The sequence below is a fragment of the Manis pentadactyla genome, chromosome 15 (assembly GCF_030020395.1).
Source record: "Manis pentadactyla isolate mManPen7 chromosome 15, mManPen7.hap1, whole genome shotgun sequence".
Classification (NCBI taxonomy): domain Eukaryota; kingdom Metazoa; phylum Chordata; class Mammalia; order Pholidota; family Manidae; genus Manis; species Manis pentadactyla.
In genome coordinates, this window is record NC_080033.1 from 54,863,765 (window position 1) to 54,884,688 (window position 20,924).

At 34.7% G+C, this 20,924-nt stretch overlaps 1 protein-coding gene across 2 annotated transcripts in view; it reads left to right on the top strand.

Moving 5' to 3' along the window:
* CBFB (core-binding factor subunit beta) overlaps positions 1-16,657 on the top strand; it is a 45,747-nt gene extending 29,090 nt beyond the window's left edge. The window contains exons 5-6 of one of the 2 annotated variants that reach the window (XM_036897709.2): positions 3,713-3,839; positions 14,386-16,657. In XM_036897709.2, coding sequence (XP_036753604.1) covers positions 3,713-3,839; positions 14,386-14,408 — 150 coding nt within the window. In that variant the 3' untranslated portion in view covers positions 14,409-16,657. The remainder of the gene's footprint in view (positions 1-3,712; positions 3,840-14,385) is intronic. The other variant, XM_036897708.2, reaches the window with a different exon arrangement.
* The last annotated feature ends 4,267 nt before the right edge of the window (positions 16,658-20,924 follow it).

Sequence of the window (20,924 nt, forward strand, 5' to 3'; positions counted from 1 at the left end):
TTCTCTAAAAGCTTGAAAAACATAAATTTTTGGCACTTCACCATTGAATAATCAGAGATTTCCAACCAATTTTGAATAAATTATAACTACAAAAACTCATTTACCAAAATGGGTCAGTGCTATTGTAGGAACTAGGTTGATTTCAGAGTAGTTCTTCAGAGGCTCTAATTTTCTAATATCCCAGGTGTGTGCATGCTGTCGTAATTAACTTTTTTGTATTCAGCATCAGCTTTGTCACAAAAATTTTATAGGTCAAGTTACTTTACCTGTGGATACATAAATATATTTGTACTTTATGCAACTGTAACTTCCAAATGGGTGGAGATGATATCTAACTTCTTTGGCTACAATTACAAATTATGTGTGTACCACTACTGGTTCCTAGTGAGTTTCTGTTTTGTAGTTTTTAAAAATACACTGAGAATCACTTTTTTGCAATGTGTGTTCTACCTTCATTTGTATTTTTATTACCAAATTAAGAGCCAGTAATTTTATCTTCATTGTTGTATTTCTTAGTTTACTTTGGTAGTCACAAAAAGTTACACCTTCCATGTAATGGCCTTGTATTCTGATTCTGTGATCAGGTTAGAAAAATTGAACCATTATTGGAATTAACAGATTTTCTATTTGAAATACTTGATGACACTTGTATAAAACTGGTGTCCTTTAGCTGTCTGCAAGGTTTTTCTGTTAATGAAGCCAATATATAAACAACTTTGCTATTTATGTGCACGAGAATGTGAGTGAAAATGAAGATGAGTCATTTGATTTAAATGAAGTTATATTCTACAGAGTGATGTAAATATACCATTTGCAGCTGCACATGTTAGTTAAATTGTCCCCTTTGAAGTATATGTTGATGCTTCTTCAGCAGATTTATTTCTTTTGATTTTCCTGTGATCAGTGATATGATTCTGGTCCCTAGAGAAAATAGTAAATGTCACTATTTTGTGCAAATGACATTCATCGTCAACTTGCTTGAAAATAAGTTCGATTCTTAATTTTTCATTAAAACATGCACTTACATTTTTTAATTGTTGCAGAAAGGTCAGCATTACCTCACTAAAAAAATTAATATAGTTACAGATGTAGACAGTACAGTAAAGACGAAAACTGCAGCAAGCATTGTCAGAATATTCTATATATGCTCTGTGACAGGACTGCTAGGCCTTTTCATGCCACATGGATTTCACATACACCCATTCACCTTTTATGGTGGCCCCACTGATTACTTTGTGCAGATTGTGGTATAGACTATGGAGGAGCAGACTGTAAGTAGCTGGCAAGGACCAGAATGTTGAAAGCCTACCCCACTACCAGCTGAGACTGTATAGAGAAAATTGTCCCTAGCCATTTGAGCATATTTAATTGGATGAGCATGTAGTTTTTGTCAGCAAGTGCCCTTAATCCTTGGAATGGAGGTGTTAAGGTGGCAGCAGAAGAGCATCAGGGTTACATGTAATCACCTGTTTTTAAGGTTTAACCATTTATTAAAGTGCATACTCTGTTCATTGCACATACATTTCACATTTCACTAGAAAAGACCAAGACAAGCTGAAATTGGAAAGTTGAGGGCTACCAAATCTCTTGGCTTATTCTACCACAACTATTAGTAACAAGACTTTTTTTCTTTTAATGAAATAAAAATCATTGCTAAAATACACATTAGTGGCTGATAACTTTCTTAGGGAATTAGACCACATTTTATATGCTCTTATTTCATTGTGTAATTTTCCTCTATTGTACTTAATCACAGTTGATATTTCTAGTAATTTTTGTAATTATTTGTTCATTATCTACCTACCCCACTAGACCGGGAACTGAGGAGAAGCCCCACTTTGTTCACATTGTATCCATGGCACCTAGCAGTGACTTGGACATAATACTCAGTAAATATTTGTGGAATGACTGAATGCAGGAGAGTATCCTGTTATCAGCAGATGTGTCCCAGTTGGTACCTAATAGAAAGCATTGGGAACAACATTCTTTTGTGCGTACCTCTGGCTTACAGTACATTCTGAGAATACAGTAGGTGTGTGTAATGATGTTTAGTCAAATGTGCAAATTTTATATATGTTAATGCTTGAAAAATAGTAGCTAACACTTATTGAATGCTGTCAGTTAATATGTTTTAGCACTTTTTGTTATTTAATTTTCACAACAATCGTGAAGTATTACTACTATAACCATTTTATATGTGAGTTTACTCAGGTTTAGAGAAATGAAATACCTTGCTGTATCATAAAGCTAGTAAATGTATCTTAAAAATGGAAATTTGATCATACCTTTCAATTTTAAGTTATAGACACTGTGTCAGTGAAAATTACATTAAACAGCCCTACTAAATGCCGAAAGATGTATCCTACAGAACAAGATATCCAGTCGTACACAGTGTAGTCTGGGATAGCCCTAAATTATATCACAGGGGCCCTGGGTCTTTTCATCTTCAGCTGTACTACGTTCAGCATGTGACTACATCCTCATTATTATGTTTGCAAGATGGCTGCTGTTCTCTGGGCATTGCATCAGTTACCAGAAAGGAGAAAAGATGAAGTGTCTTGTAAACGACTTCTATGAACCCCCTTTAGGTGACTTATGCTTCTGTCTCATTGATTAGAACTGAATTACATAGCCACCTCTTGTTGCAAGGAAGCTAGGAGGGTGAATATTGATGACTTTTTTGGTATTGTTTTTGATCTTTTAGTTTCTTTAAGTGTACCATCGAAAGTCCTAATATTCAGAAGTGTGTGACTGCAAAGGGTAAGCATCCGGTGCTATAAATAGTGAGGGAGCTTTAAGTTGGGAGTATTGTGGTTAGATTGTGCTTTAGATGGTATGCTCTGATGGCTGTGTGGTGATTGGGATGACAGGATGGAAGCAGGAGGAGACTGTTTAGAAAACCTTTGCAGTAATTTAGGTAAGAAGTCTTAAGAGCCTGAACTAGGAAAATGTTTGTAGGAAATAAAAGGAGCCTAAAAATTTCAAAAATACTTAGATCAAATGGATAGGACCTAGTAGTGGTTGACTGGCTCTGTAGAGTCAGAGTGAGTGAAGAATCAAAGGTGGCTCAGGTTTCTAGCAAAAATGAATGATGCCACCAATGGAGACTAAAGTGTAAAGGAGAAAGTTTGCATTGGTTGCCTTTTAGACACAAGGAGTTAAGGTATCTGAGTTTCCTTCATGTGCAGATCTTTATTAATCAGGAAAGATTAAGATAAATTTGTTGTATGTACAAATATTTTTTCTTAGTAACATCCCTTGAAATCTTACTTATTGTTTATAAATTTCTCACGTTTATATAATCAGTTCTGTTAATATTCTCTTTTAGATGTTTTCCTTTAGTGTTGTAATTAGAGGGCATGGCCTGTCTTATCCCCAAATACAGAAGTATATACCAATTTTTTTCTTTTACTTCTATGGTTTAAATATTGACTTGCTCAGGATTTTATTTTGGTGACTAGGATGAGATAAGGGAAGAAAAGTGAGGAGCATTTTCAATTGTTAGAATATGATTGCACACAATTACTATTTGCAACATGCAATATAAAACTTGAAAATACCAAGTTTTCTTTTAAAAGTAGCTCCAACATTAATGTGTTTATGGTTATGATGTTTTGAGAAATGCTCTGCTGTTCATCAAAAAAAAAAACCCACCCAAAATTAAAAATTTCTATTATAAATCAAAATGAAAATATTTCATGTATTCTGACAGCAGGAGGATGCATTAGCACAACAGGCCTTTGAAGAGGCTCGGAGAAGGACACGTGAATTTGAAGATAGAGACAGGTCTCACCGGGAGGAAATGGAGGTGAGAGTTTCACAGCTGCTGGCAGTAACTGGTTAGTACTTTCCCCCAAACTCTCAGGCTCTATTTGTGATGTTTGTATATAATGTTTATAAATAGTTTAATTTTGTCTTTCATTTAAAAAAGTTGTACTTTGTGACTTTGTGTTTATTAAATGTAATTGCTATGAAAAAAGTCTTACTTTTAAGGTTGTACATGAATTCCTCATTTAGTGATCCTCATAAGAATCATACACTAATAATATGGTATGTTTTCTCTCAATTCATTGATCCCCTTCTTTTTTGTGATTATTTGCCAGATTATTTGTAAAAATTACCCTGTGTTATCATTGAACAAATATTTAGAACATTATTAAAAATCTTTGGGAGTAGTACTACTTTCCATCTTTCTGTGAATATTTGTCTTGATTTTGTAACAGTATGATTTTCAATTTTGTATTCTCTTTATAAGAAATTAATATCTTCGAACTGTGCAAAGAATGGACTTAGCCTAGATTATTTTTTTCTTTTAACTTTTTTATGGTAAAATACAGATAGAGAAATCTATACAAAAGAAATATGTGGCTTAATTATTATGAGGCTAACACCCATAACAACTACCATTCAAGTCAAAAAAGAAAACTGACAGCTGCCCCAGCAGTCCCCTCCATGTATGCATCTAATTATGACCTCCCTCTCCCCAAAAGTAATTGTCTCCGTTTTCATAGTGATCACTTCCTTGTATCTTTTTTTGTTATTTTATTACCCATGTCTACTTCAGTCTTAAATACTGAAGTTTAGTCTTGCCCAGTGTTTAAATTTGATAGAACTTTTAATTGACATGGATATTTCATTTTTTTCTACATAAAACCATACACTGCTTTAAGCAGACTTCAATTATAAAAATTAACTTAAAATATCTATGCATTATTCAAAAATTCAAATTCTATGAAAAGTGTATGCTAATGAAATAAAAACAATCAAGGATTAATTTGTTTAAAAAGTATTGTCAAATGTTAATATCATGTGCCTCAAGTTTATAAACTTAATTATAATTTCTATTATAAGTCAAAACAAACATTTCACAGAAGAGTAGAAAAAGTACACATTCAACTGATAATCAAAAGAAATGGAATGAAAATATAATTACATCAACTAAATAGAATAATTTCCAGGCATTAAAGAGAGATCTGGAGATTTGCACAACAATGTGAATGACTTAACACTGTACTGTGCACTTCAAAAGGTTAAGATGGTAATCTTTATGTTATGCATATTTTACCACATTAAAAAATTCTTTAAGTCAGTTAATACAATACACAAACTTATGGTTCTTCATACACAAAATTAAATGCATTATTTAAATTAATGTAAAAGTTTGTGTTTGTACAGAGAGTGGTTAAGAGCCCAGGCTTTAGAGCCAGAGTCTAGAATCAGACTACAAGGTCTGAATCTGGCTCTGCCACTTACTTTGTCACCTCAGACAACTTAATTCACCTTTCTGTGGCTGAGTTTCATCATCTATAAAAGAGAGTTAATAAAAATACCTGTTCCATGGGATAATTGTGAGGATTAAATGAGCAAATACATATGAAACCACTTTTAGAGTATGTGGCACTAAGTGTCAGCTGCTGTTATGTTTGTGTGTGTTTGTGTGTGCATTTATGTGTATTGTTACAATATATTTTTTAGAATGAATGAAAAAAATCAAGCCTATTCAGTGGTTAGTGTATGATACAAATTATCTTTTAATGATTGATATTTCCCTTTGTCAATGAGTGAATTGATCTGACAGGCTTATAGTAACTGGTGATATCCCTAAGAATACTTTTTAGCTAAGAAAAGAGACAGAATGGATATTGCACAATACAATTTGTTTTCTTTGAAGCTTTAACAATTCTTGTGATCCGACTTCCCATCGCATTTTCTTTCAGAATGCTTATATCTCTAATAGTAAGAAGTTACTATATATATTTGTTATCTTACACTTCTGAGCCTTTTTGCTCATGCAGTTTTTCCCTGACCGAGAATGTACTTTTCTACCCATGCATTAAGGTCCAGCTTAAATGTTATCTCTCGGTCCCTCCTCCAATCTTCTTAATAATAATTAGCCCTTCCACTTTGTAGTTTCCAGGATACTTATTTGTGTTATTATTCTCACTGAACAATAAGTTGAAACAATTAAAAATGTGTCTGCCCTCCACTCTATTGTGATCCCCAGTGAAATGGAGCCCCTAATATTTTAAGCCTCACATTACCCACCACAGTGTTTTGTACATTGCGTTTAGTTGTAAAATGGAGATCTTCAAAAAAAACAGCCCCTATCTGCTTCTCTCAAAACTAGAGTTACTGGGTAGCCTGTAGGTGAGTTAAAGTAGAATACTACCTATTAATGGTCTCTGGAAAGATTTTAAATGTTTATTATTTGTTAGTTTATATTAGGTAAGTTATTAAGTAATGAACCCTAACTATGTTGTACTGGATTCTGCATTAGGGATTGGGAAATAGTATAGATGAAAATGCATGGTTTCTGTCCTTGAGCAACTATCAGTCTTGAGAAAAAATAGATGTATAAACAGATAACTGCACTCTGCTTTTGCAGCCGCCATACATAATGGAGGTTCAGAAGTGGCAGTGCAGGAGAAGGAGTGCTTACATCTGCCTCTGCTTGGGGAATTCACAGGAGAATACACTTGCAGGGATTTGAAGGAATTGTGAGTTGCCAGCTGGACAAGCGGGGAAGCATTCTGAGCAGAAAGAACAGGGTGTGCAAAGGGGCATAAAGGAGTAAGAGATCTTGCCATGTCAAAGGGCACGATTGGTCGGTCTTTCTGGAGCAAGCTAACATGGCTTTAAACGAATGTAAGAGTCATTTTATGAAAAGTACTCTTCAGCTATATTTTTTTGAGAAATAACTACTTGACAGTTATAGAACTATTATTTGTTATTTAGTAAGTCTTTGTGTATATATTTTGCTTTTAATAAAATTCCAGATTAGTTGAGACTAAGAATTTTCTAAAATGTTAGCTTGATTGTTCTTATGTTACTTGAAGAAAAACATTTTGGGTGTGCGAGTTTATATGTGTGTATGGTTATGTTTGTGTTTGTGTGTGAACAAAAATATAGACTGTTGATAGAGGTGTCAAGTAATTTGTTGCTCAGATTGTTTCTAGTTGGTTTTATGTCACTGATTTGAGAGCCTGGGCTTTGTAGTCAGGCATAGGTGAGATCCTGCTCCATCACTTGCCAGTCTCTCTTAAGCCTATTTTCTCGTGGAAACTGTTGTAAGAATTAAATGGGAAAATGCTTGTAAAAGCACTTAGTATGGTGGTTAGTATGTGTATGCCTACAGTAAATAATAGCTCGAAAGTACTTCTTTAGCACTAAAAGCTCTACCACAGTGCTAGTTCCAGTTAATTGAATTATCTTGCTAAGAACACCCTTTTCTCTGAAGTGTATCAGGGTACTTTCCCTCATTATTATCTACAGCATAAAGAAAATGGCTAGATTTTCATCAATGATTTAAGATTCTGTAGTCCCTTATGGCAGTATTTTAAAATGTCAGGTTTTGTAGAGAACTGTCATCTAGAAAATTGGGCTGGAATCTGACTCCAGAGTTTATACTGGCAGTCACTTGGAGTTTTGTTTTTTGGTACTTTGCACATGTATATTTTGCTTCCCTTTAAAAAAAAAGTCTCTAACAAATTTCTCATTTCAGCTAAATACTTTCTTGGAGTTTACCTCCTTTTCCCTAAGAGGAGAGCACTGGAGAAAAAATGTATGTTTTTTCCCTGTGATTCAAACATCTGTAGGGGCCTTGCATCGTATCATCTAACATCTTTGTTACAGTTCAGGAAACTGACTCAGAAAAATTGACTTGTTCTCTTCGAAATACTTAATTTGTTAATGCATGGAAGAGTGAAGACTTAAACCTCAGTTTCCTAACCTAAAGGTCTGCACAAATACAGCCTAGCACAGGGAAATGAATTTTACATCACCCATAAAGTTGACTGAAGTTGTAAAAATCTGCCAGAAGAGGTTAGAAACCGTTTTTGACTCAAAAAGAAAAAGTTGAGGCGAAAAAGAATAGTAATAGTTCCAGTGGGAGGTCTTGATGCCTGATTAGAGTCTAGGGCCAAGGAACAGTGGTAACTCATGGGTGGCAATAACCCAGTAAATGGTCCTTGGAATCTTGAGATCCTCTCAGCAAAGAGGCTTAGGGGTGTCTCACCCGTTTGTATAACTTCTGAGGCTGCTAGCCCTACCGCTAAACCTGTAATCTTGGTGCTGGCAGACATTTAGTATATGTGAAAGGTTAATTAAGTTTACTAACAGTAGGAAGCAGAACTCCAAGTGGTTGATAGCCCAAGGGGTTTTGATTTGGGCCAGTGTCTTTCTAATCTGAAATCAATTCTAAAACTTGGGACATGTTTCCATTTCACCGTCTGTAAAATTTAGAGTTTAAATCTGCCATTCAAGGTAGGATTTTTATTTTCTTCTTAAAATTTTTCTGGAAAAGAATGTTTTAACAATATGGTGTTTTCTTTACCTTTAGAGATAGTAGTAGATTATCATTAATTTGGCAAATGAAAAACTATAGTGAAATGAAGAAACATTATTTATTTTAGTAACCTTGTCCAAATACTGTTAAATCTCTGGCATATAATAAAATGATAGGCAGAAGGTATAGAACACCGTGTATAATATCCTGTGGGTATTTTTAAAAAGAATGCATACGTATGTTTGCTCAAATACGCATAGTCTCTCTAGCAGAATATCTAAGAAACTGGAAATAGAAATTGTGGAAGGGAGTAGGTAATCCTTTCTTCACTTGAAATTTTATACAGAACTTCAATGTACAAAATAGTTTTTAAAAGATAAAATAGGCAAAAAGCTGCTGTGGATGAAGTGGAGGTGGAGATTATTCTGGGGCCCATGGAGTGTTTTCATCATACCCAGTAACTGGCAGAATGTAATTTGAGAACCTTTGATGTAATGAAGTAAACATGAAGTTTGTAATGGATTGCTGGTTTTGAGTACTAGCTCTACAACTTGTTGCCCTGTGACGTTGGGAAGGTGCTTATTCTCTTGAGCCTCATCTGCAAAACAATGCTAACACTCTACCTCCAAAGTTGCTGCCTACCTCAGTATCTGACACTTAAACTGGAGCTCAGTGAAAGCTAGTTTCTTCACCTCTTTCTATGCACATTGGCTGACAGTATATCTGGAGTTGCAATAAAGGCAAGCGTACCCTAACTTTATACTGTGAACGTCAGAGATACTACTTTGCCAAGCTATTTTATAGTCTCTTGGTGTGTGTGTGTTTTTAACAACAAGAAAGGATTTTGAACTTATCTGGGTTTTGTTGGAGGTCGAGATAGCAGTTACCTGGGGGCTGAGTAGTGACTAGGACGGTGGGGCATATAAGGGGAACTTCCCAAGATTTGGTAATACTATATTTCTTGATCTGGGTGCTAGTTACATGGGTGTGTTCACTTAGTGAAAATTGATACAGTTCTGTATTTATGATTTGTGTATTCTTCCATACTTTAGTAAGTAGACTTTAAAATAGAAAAAATAATGATTTCTTCTATGAAGTACCTGCCCATTTGGTATCTCTTGCCACATAGAAGTAGCCTAGTGCCTATTTATTTGAGAATCTTCCCACAATTTGAAAATGTTGACGTTACCCATGGCAGTTCTCTTCAGGTTACACATTTCTGTAACTAATTCAAATGCCTTGCTTTGGGATTTTGGGAAAGAAGATTGAGATTAATAAAGGATAACTGAGTGCTCCAGCCATAAATAAATCAGAAAGATACTAATGTCATCTGTTGATAGCAGCTTGTATATACTCTGTGTCTAGAGACTACCTTCAACTTGGCCTCTTAATGTAAAAACTAATATATAGTACTGTTGGTTCTTAATTCAGTTGCAAGGTGACAGAGTGCTGGAAGAGATTTTCTGTCATTATCTAGAAAATGCTTTCATTTGGATAGGTTGTAAAGCAGTAGCAAATAAATTATTTCAGAGAATGGGTAAACAATTATTGCTTATTCTTCTATAAGCTAAATAAAACTCAGTAAAATCATAAGAGAATTTTATGTAGAAACTATTTGGAAATAAAAACAGGCAAAAGGCTTTATGTGGTTTTTGTATTTGTATTTTGTATGTTTTTGGAGTCTTCAGTTCTGTGTGGTCCAAGAAACAATCTTGGCCTCTTGTTTTTTTTAAATTCCCACAGACTTCAATTTCCAAATCACGTAACTCTACCAACACTCATTTTTGTGTAAGGACATAAAATTAACATAATTAACATAAAAGTATTTCTGCTGGGCCTTCTGGAGGTTTGTTTTGAGTAAAGACTGTAGATGAGAGTGAACTGGGAATGTAAACTCAGACTAAGAGTGAGAATTGGAAGAGGATTAATGAGAGGAAGAGGATACTAGATCTGCCTTCTCCCATACTAAGAGCAAGTCTTGGTTTGCTCTCTACGATTGGAGATGTAGACTTCGTTAAAATTTGTTTTAATCTTTAGTTCATAAAAATTACTCTTATCTGCAGGGTGCAGATTTTTTTTAACATTTGAAAAGTTCATATAAGTAAATTGGGAAATGATGAGCCACTTTGTTGTTATTACAATAGTATGAGTATTTAACTATGTCCAGGGTATACACTACAATATTTGTTTTTTAAATGCTCTTATAAGGTGTATTTCCATTTTGAGGAACTGAGGCTAAAAGAAGATAAGACAGTGGTCTAAGATCACATAGCTAAAGTGGTAGAACTATCCCAGTTCAAGCCCGGAAATGTAGATCATTTTCACTATCCCTTTTGTTATGAAATGTCATATTTAAATTTTCCTGAAGTTGTATACTTTATAAGAATTATATTTTTTGATATGTCTGTTAGACCGGTTCTTACAGTCCACTTATCTGACAAGTGTTTATAATTGCCCTCTTAACCTTGGTTTTATCTTTTTAATGAGTTTGGGGAAAGTACATTCCTCTCTCTCATATTACAACTTAAAATTTCTGACTTTGCTTCTCCTCCAGCCTTAACAGTCAGGAGAAATACAGTGACTTAGGACACTAACATTAATGGTAATTGAGTTAAAGGCTCATCTTTTGCAGAAGTCTGAAATTGTGTTCTGACTGCCACCAGCTAACTATAAAACCTTGGGGGAACCACTTAACCTTCTTGGTCTCAGGCTCATCATCTGTAATAGAGTTGAACTAGGTCTCTGAAGTACTGTGGCACTCTAAAAGTCTATGATTCTCTGTTCTGACTTTTAGCCAAGTGTCAAATACAAAGTGATTAGTGCAGTATCTGGATATAGTATACACTTAATAAATTGGAGTTATTTTTAATTATTAGAGCATTTTCTCACAAAGAATTTTCAGTTGTTTGATGATCTTGATATAAAAGAATGGAAGTAAATTCAAGAAATTTTATTCATTTTCATTTGAGTGTATCTGCTCTTTTGGCTACTTTTGCATAGCCCTGACCAGTAGGGAAACGCCAGCATCTGGTGACTGTTCTCTGTCTCATTATTTGGACCCATAACATAACTACTTCCTAGAAACAGGATTTGCCATGTTTCTGGGTGATAGTATATTAAAAGAAAGAAAACAGGAGCAACTGGTAGTAAATACGTCTGTAGTAAAATATCTAGATTAATTAATATTAAAAACAGATTTATATTCTGAATAGGCTTATGGGTGTCTGTCTTATATTAAAACCCTATTCTGAAATAACTGTTAATAAAAAGTTAGAATCAAGGGACCATGAGGATTCACTATGGAGAAAGAAACTAGAAATTACAGATTAAAATGCTTTTAGAATAATCAAGTTTAGAGTTTCTTTGCCATCATGTAGTCTATCTTATTACTCACAGAAGAATTAATTCTAAAACATCCAGCCTCCATTAGAAAACTGCCATAGTAGAAATCCTTGCTTCTCAAAGCACTAATCCAGTTGCTGCATTCCAGTCCTATAGAAGCTATTTCACTGAACTTAAATCTGTTTCTGTGTTTGTCTGCTTCATATAACAGCTCATGCATCCTCCGTAAGTGTCCTCTATCTCCGAGCTCTCCCATTTTCCACTCTTATGCTCTCATTCATGCTCTATCAGACTTGACCCATATCGGTTATTTTCCTATTTTTGATTGTCCTTCACAATGTCTTCCCTTACATCTTCCTCATTCCTTCTTCCCAATGTAAATAGAAACTAAAAACAAATAGATAAACACAAACAGGTTTTCTTTACCTCTCTATGCTTTTACCAAAAATATATCTTAAACCCTAGGCAACTTCCGCACAGCCTTGACCGGCAGAGGGAACTCCAGCTGCAGTGACTGGTCTTTGTCACTCTTTTGGAGTCATCCCATTATTATTAAAATAATTTCAAAATTACTCTTATCCCAAGGTAAAAGCTGAAATGCCCTTTCACAAAGTATTATTGGTAGGCTAGTAGTAACTTATAAATATGTAATTAGGATTGATTTTTTTCTCAGTATTTCTTCATTGCTCAGCCCCTTTCTAACCTTCATTGACTGAAAGCAGATGCTTGTATCATCATCTCTAATTTTGTAGAATTGATCTATTCTTACATTACATTTAACATTGATTCTGTATGGAACATAAGATTGTTTTTCTGATGCATATGCCATCCATAGCTCTTTTAGCCTGTACCTATGCAACATAACTTTAACCTGGCTAGTTAATTGAAATGAATGTGCTAAAATTTAGTCAATGTACAGTCTGCTAATAAAAAATAGGATCTGATAGAGCAATACATTAAATTTTATAAGAGACTACAGGAGTTTTTGTTGGAATTTGATTTGTTTGAAAGTAAGGCAAGTGTCATTTGTCTAAACCCTCTTCAGAAATGATGACATAGGTGGAGCTTCTAACTAAACTTGATCTTACAGTACAAGTGTGAATTGTTGAGATGTTTCTTTGAAGTTGAAGGAGGCTTTCTCTCTAACAATTGGTTTAGATCTTAAGAGTTGAAATCAAAATTTTCTATTTTTGGTTAAATTTGTTTCCAAAAACTGACATAGACACAGACAATGGAGAATCAGTTGGTGATAATAATACATGATTGTATTTAGCTGAAGATTGCATGGGTAATTGCAGTTGGTCTCAGTCCTGGATTATATCAGAGGTGGCTACAAACAAGATACAGATGAGAGATGATGATAGATGGGAGTAAGAGTGGTAGAGATACTCAGAAGTGGTCAGGTTTAGGAAATACTTTTTTTTGTTGAAGTATATAGTTGATACACAATCTTATATTGGTTTCAAATATACAACACAGTGATTCAGCAGTTGCCCATATTATTAAATCCTCACCCCAACTGGCGCAGTTACTATCTGTCAACACAAGAAGATATTACAGAATCATTGGCTATATTCCCCATGCTGTATTGCCATTCCTGTGACCAACTTGTATTATGAGAAAAATATTTAAATGTAGAGCTGTCAGAGTTCTCTGGGTGTGAAAGAAAGAAATATTAAGGGTGGCCTCAGTGGTTTTTGGCCAAACAGCTGATAAAATGGAGTTGCCATAATCTAACATAGAAAAACTGTTGCTGAAAGAACCAGGTTCTGTGTACATACAGATGTTTGTGCTTGACTGACATTTGTTGTCATTAAAGAAAGCTTATGAAAGAAACATGGATTACAGTTTGTCAGAGAGACTGGATGTAAATGTGGACCAAAGGGGCACTCACCTATGTTATATAAAAACTTTATATTAACAGAGAGTATCATGTCATGCTCAGTATGTTAGTTGTTAGATGTTCTGTATTAAGTAATTTGCCATAACTAGAAATGTTTACTCTGAAGTGAAACTTGAAATCCTCTGTATTTATAATTATGAAGTCTCTTAGTTAGGTATTGTTGTAAAGATACTTCTGGGTATATGAATGCATCAAGGACATCATATTTCTATTTTATATTTCTGTTTTTGCTTTTGAGTTAATTTATTCATTGTAATTCTGGGTTTTATTTGAGATAGAGATTTACAGTTAAAATTCAACTGGCAGAGATGGAATTCAATAAGAGAAAATTCACTTACACATTTTTAGTCATGTAATTAATAGACCATATACTTCCGTGTGACCCAATTTCTTTATCCGTAAAATGAATGGCACCTGTGTGACAGGTGGTTGGTTGGCAGAGATTAAATTAGTTCATCCACGGAAAGTGTTTAGAACAATACCCAGCATATAGGTGATGCTCAATAAATGTCAGTTATTATTAAAAGGGAAAATTTGCTTCTAAGGTGGTTGAATGATTGAGTTAAATCCCCCAGTCCCAAAACTAAATGTAGATTTGTTGTTCTCTTATACATAGTACATATTTTAATAATGCTCTTTTGAATATAATGAGATTTTTATTCTTGGATTTTAAGGAAACTTTAGCAAAATATTTCATACATAATATAAATTGTTCTTTGTCTTCTTACCTGTGGAGGTATTAGCTGAAAATTTTTTAATTGCAAACTTATGTGCTACTGGGTCTTATATTTTGTTTATCTAGCACTTTAGTTTTTAAAACACGTTTGACACCAAATTATGATTTTTGTCATTGCAGGCAAGAAGACAACAAGACCCTAGTCCTGGTTCCAATTTAGGTGGTGGTGATGACCTCAAACTTCGTTAATTAGTAGATGTGCACAGGAGATGTGCCCCCTATCTTTTACATATACATTGGTTCTAGTTGGCAAAAACAATTGATTAAAAGACCAGAAACTGTGATAACTGGAGGTACTATGGTCTGTTTCTCAACCTTAGGCAGTAACAGGACACCACAGACTGCCATGGTTTTGCACTATGATTATTATAATACCTGCATTTCTAATTTTGTATGCATGTAGCCAGTAATAATTTGTGTTTTTTTCTATGCAAGCTTACCTTGTTGGCATTATTTTAGTGAGTTGAAACTGTCCACTTGTGAAGCTCTTTCTCTCCCACTTTAATTTAAAAGTCATGTCATTTAGAAATTAAACTTTAAATATTTTTTTCCCCTAATCAATTGCTTTTTTTTTTTGTAATTTTAAATGTGTTGGCTGTACAGCTTCATTTTAGATAGGCATTCTTGATTTTTTTTGTTTTGTTTGTCCCATTTCCTTTTGTGTTTTTATAGTCTATGGCATTTTAAAACTGCTTATGTGTTTGCATTATTTACAAGCTAAAGACCTAGTAGCATAGAGCTGTCTGCCACAGCCTTCTAATACAAAGTTTACAGTTTATTAAAGTTGCAGTATCCTTTTAAATGTTGATGATCAGCTCCTTTTCTTTCCTTTTTAAACATAAATTTTTTAAATTGGTATTAATTCTAATCTGCCCCAGATCTGTTTTAGATTCTGTTCTGTAATCTTGAGTTTGGGGATATTCCCCATAGATGATAATACTCTACTGAAATGCCTAAAGAAGTCACAGGCTGGCTTCTGTTTTATTCAGGGATTTTTTTTTTAAGTCAATCAGAAAAGGGATACTGGAGCTTCTTCATGTATGTCACAGCATATTAAACTGGAGACAGTGATGAATCAGCTACAAAGGTAATATTGTATTAAAATCATGTTTAAGATAGCTGCTTTTGTGTGTATTTTATAATGCATGCTTTTGTAAAAACAGTGCTGGGTGATGAAAGATTAGTCTTAGAAAATGTTCATCTGTGCAGAGGATACATTTTCTTCCATTAATTATCCTGGAAAAAAACTCACAGGTTGTATATATAATATTTTCCAAAAGGACTATTTATTAATAGAGCCTTTTGAGATGAATTAGTATAAGGATATTTTTTAAATAGGCTCACTGTCAAATTGAATGCAACTTTTCCTTTTAATACAAGACTGGAAAAACGTGTGAAGTCATTTGGCACCTCCTTACAAATATTTTTCGTGGTCATGTTCATTAAATGTTACTATGTTTCTGAATTTTTGCAAAAATTATTTTATCATAACAGAATGGCATTATTTTAGAGTTTGAAAAACTGACATGGTCAATTCAGAAAATGAACTGAAACCTGAATAATGAATAAGGTCATTACATTAAAAACTTGTGTATATATACATATATGTATGTATATATATACTTGATTGATGAGAAAGATGTGACTTTCATTGTAAATAGGTCTTACAATTCATAAACATATCCTGTATCAGAATAAAAACACTTGTTATATATTCGAAGTCATGCATGGTAAGCAGTGTGTTTAAATTGTTATAAACAATGCATCATAAAAGACCATGCTGATCTTGTGTAACTAACTACTATGAATGAATTTGGTTGGTATTTGGTGTTGTGCGGCTCACATGTTTACACACTCAGTGCCCTAATTTCCCCCAAGGGAATTGCCTTTTAAGTGGTCCTTATAGTGGTCTTCTAAGGTTACTTTATCACAGAGCTTCTTGATTTTTTGCTTCTGCACTTCAATTCTTTTTAATAACATGATGATGATGTTACATTTTTCTCTAGTGCTTCTTGGCTAAGAGCTTTCAGTCCACCAGTAACTAAGATCAAATGTTACTAAATGTTCATGTTGCCATCTTTATGTAAATACGGAATTTTTCCTGTCATTTATCACTGTGCTGCTTCGGTCTGTCTTAATGCTGGCGTTAAGATTATGAGCCCTTTTTCTCCAGTAGTGCAAGCTTTGAAAACTACTTTTATTAAGTTATTGATGCAATTTGGTATTTTTCCATAGTCTATATTTAAACAAAATTACATCATTGCATCATCTTTTCCAAATTCATCTCCATTAAAACTTGCCTTAAGCTACCAAATTGCTTTTGCCACCATTAGCCATATTGTGTGTTTGTATGTTTAATTTACTTTCACAATAAAGTTCTGTATAGTGAAAACAGGGTCTTTGGCTCTTTTATTGACATAATCCAACAATTTCTGTTGAAGTGTTCATTGTAAAAAAAAAATTGATTTTGTTGTTTCTAAACTGTTCTTTCATCCGTTTTAACCTTGAACAAAGAAAACCACACAACAGTGGCATCTAGTGGTCATTTCTGCTCATTCCAAAGAAAACCTTTCATGTAAATATCACAAGAAAAACCAATTTCCCTATATATATATATATATGGTTTTCAAATAATCTGACTTGATTTGACCATCCTATGAGATATGACTATAAAGTAGTGACTTTCGTGGGGGGAGGAAGAATTCCAAAAATTACACATCCAAATTAATCATTTTTCAAGTTAGTCGTTTTAGAAGTACACACTTGATTTGATTGTGCTGGTGTTATATCAGACATTCTTATATTTTTCTTGGCATTTTCCTTCACCAGAAAATTAAGCATTTTACTTTAAAAACATGACTTAAGCTTGAGCCATAATGAAAAAATGTACTTTTCACCACCAGACTTACTGCAAATAACAAATACCTTTAAATGCTGAATTAGCACTATGAAGCAAAATTCCAAAGAATAAGACTCATACTCTGTGGGTTAATTTCAAAAACTGAGCAGTAGCATCATAGTTGTAGCAAGCATATCACCTATAGAGACAGGTATTTGGATATGCTAGTTTTGGACTGCTTGGGAAAAGAATGCTACTTGATTTATGTCTCATTTGGCAACAGGGAGTTTTTCAAGCCATGAGCCATTGTGTAAAGTAGTCATTTCTGTACAAATTGCCTAAACACTCAGCGGCTTAAAACAATAAGCATCTCACAGTTCTTGGGTCAGAAATCTGAAAGAAGCGAAGTTTCTCACCCTTGTCCAAGATCTCAACTGAGGTTAGAGTCAAGGTGTCAGCCTTGGGTAGTCATCTGAAGGCTTGACTGTGTCTGAAGGATACCCTTCCAAGCCCACTTCTGTGGTCATTGATTAGCCTGTTTCTCATAGACCATTGGATGAAAGCTCTTGATTTCTTGCTAGTGAAGACCTTCAGTTCCTTGCTATGTAGGTGTCTCCATAGGGCTGCTCACACCCTGGCAGCTGGCTTCCCCCAAAGCACATGATCCAAAAAAGTGCATGCCCAAGATGAAAGCCGCAGTCTTCTTAATATTCTAATCTTGGTCCGCCATATTCTGTATGTTAGAAAATTGGGTCAGGCCCACACTCAAAAGGAGGAGTATTAAGCTTCATTTCTTGAAGGGTGGGGTGTCAAAGAGTTTATGAACATATTTTAAAAAACACCACAGCCATATTGCCACATCTATAAACATATATATCTATAATAGTATTTACAAAAGAGTTTTGGTGTTTTCATCTCCCAAACTCATTCTTTAAAGGTAAGATTTCAGTCTTTTGTGTGCAGATTTCAAGGCATGATTCTGCCTAGATAGCATCAGTTCCTTTTCTTGCATTACCACTAATACACGTGTGTGTGCGTGTATAATTCCAAAAATGTTTCAAGTCTAGAAAAATTACGATTATACGGTATTATCATGGGTGGAAATTGCAGTTTGGTTTGTTTAAATTTAGGGCACTCTAAAACATAAGTGACTCAGTCAATTCTCAACTTGTGGTTAGAATAAGCAACTTAGAGTTAAGGTCATACTGGCCTTATACAGATTTCAGGAACATTGAGAAATGTGAATCGATAAGATACAGAGGGAAATTTTTTATTAAAGAAAATATATCCAGTATGGTAGGTACCAGCCATGTGTGGTTATTGGGCATTTGACATGTGGCTAGTACAATGAGAAACTGAATTTTAAAAAATTTTTTAATTTAAATTTAAAAATTGAAGCAGTGTTATTTTTCTGTTAAAACTGCTTTGGGATGATTTGATTTCACTTTAGCCTTTGAAAATTTAGTTTCCAAGTTAAGATGCACTGCTAGCATAAAATATCAGATATTTAAAGATCTAGTACAAAAAAATGTATGATATTTCCCTAATTCATTATTTTGACTACATATAAATGATAGCATTTTTATATACTGGGTTATATTGCCATTTGATATACTGGGCTAAATAAAACATTAAAATATCTTCCCTTTTTAATATGGCTACTAGAAAATATTGCACATATTGTTTCATATCAATATTAAGATTGTAAGTGAGCAAAGAACATAGAACTGAAAAATTTTTTTTTAATGTTGAGGTTTTGTTAACTTAAAAAAAATAGATGAACATAAAATACGATTTTTACTCCCTAGGATCAGTTAAGGAGAAAGTGTGTGTCCTATGCCTAAAACAGATACAGTCCCTGCCTTGAGAGAACCTATAGTCCAGCTCAAAAGCTGACCAAAAGTAGGAACAAGGTTTAAGTCATTGAAAGTACTGGTGGTTATGTGGTATATCTAACCTGGTCTAGTTGGTCAAATAAAGTTTCCAGGAGACATTTGAAATCTGAAAGATAGTAAGTATTGGGCCAGCAAAGAGAAGGTAACAAAAACTACAGTAACCAGCCTAGGCAATAGTGTGCAAGTTTGAGAAACTAAGAGCAGTTGAGTTTGAATGGAACATGGAATGGAAGGAGCTGCAGCAGTGAGATGAATCTCAAAGAGTCAGCAGAGGCCAGGATAAGGGTCACAAGCAGTGTTTGAGTGGCTTTTCTGGCCATCTTAAAACGTTTGAATTGTTCCCAACAGCAAATAGGAAGCCACTGAGGGGTTGTGAGTTTGAGGGAATTGGTACTGAAAGCTCATTTTGCTTGACTGGAGAGAAAAAGGCTAGAAGCAGGAAGTCAGTTCCATTCCTTGGCAACCCATTCGAGAGATTAATGGAGCTTAGTGGGCATAGAGACCTGAGAAGAAAACACAGGAGGCACAACTGACAATTTTACCAGTCTTTTGTAGCAGGATAGGCTGAATTGTGTTGCCTTAAAACCTCCAAAATTTTATTGGCTTAAAGACATAATCTTACTTGCTAAACACCCATCATTGGTTGACCTAGGCTGACTAACCAGTCACTGGAAGTAGTCACATTACCAGCTATGTGACAGAGCCAAGGAGATAGTGTAGTGAAAGGAGTACTGGCTTTTAACATTCACCTGAAATCAACACAGGACTTCTGTTTACATTTCTTTGGATCTAACAAATCACAAGGCCGTGGCCAATTTCATCAGGGCCAGGAATTAAATCCTACCTTTTGCCCTTGGGTCAGAATGTATCTGAATAGCTCTAATGAGTATCACAGGCCACCTTTCAGTTATTAAATATTTAGTTTTACTCTTCTCTCAAGAAAATATGTCTACTGTAAGAAAACCTAAAAGTCAGGCATTGAGCTAAATTCTAGGCTATGTTGTTAGCTGCCCCTCTATACAGCATACAGTAGTAGGACAGGGACAGGTAAACTGCAAGAAACACTTCCATTCAGAAAGGAGAAAAATAGAATCCTGGTCTAACAATTATGAAATGTCAGTGGGGAGACCAATTGAGGGCCTTCTACTCTGAGAGACAGGAATGTCCTTTGTAAGGCTTATTGGAAAGGGTTCCTAAATCCACTGTTGTCCATGACCCTTCGTCCTATCCCTGATTTGCTAGATGGCAGTTACCTTTCATTTCTTCTTTAAAACTGGCTTTTTTTGTTGTACCTTGACAAATTCCAACAAAAGCCTCCAATGTACTTTGCTGTCTGAATAACACCTACTGTCTATTCAGCTACCCAAAGTTGTCTTGATTCCTTTTTTCCCTCATCTTCCACATTCAATCTGTAGATCCTGCAACTGGATTCCATCAATTCTTTGTTGCTATTAGTTTTTTGGTTTTTTTTTTACACACAAAGCATTTGCCTGTGGGACCTTATGAATGCAGTCCTAACAGTTTAATTATTGCTGAACATCCCCACCCTCAGTTTGGGGAATGGCTTTTGCTGACATTCTCCCAAGTTGGCATACTCCTCTGAGGCACCGCCTCCTCCTTTGTGTATCAGGCTCTGGGCTATGCCCTCCTTCGAGCCCACCATCCCAAAGCTGCCACTCCCATTCCTGACAAAGAGCTGGATGGATCACACTTAAGCCAAAGGTTTGGGATAGCACAATGAGCAAAGTTAACCTTAACCATTTGCTGTTGACTTTGACATTGCTCACAGAAACTTATCTGCCTATTATCCCAACAAGGAATTTCTTAGGGGCCTTTCCAACTTAGTTCTTCCAATGTCTTGGGTTTTTCAAACTAAAATTCTTTTTACATTGTTATCCAGAGTGTGTTGCTGTCTCTTTCCCTGT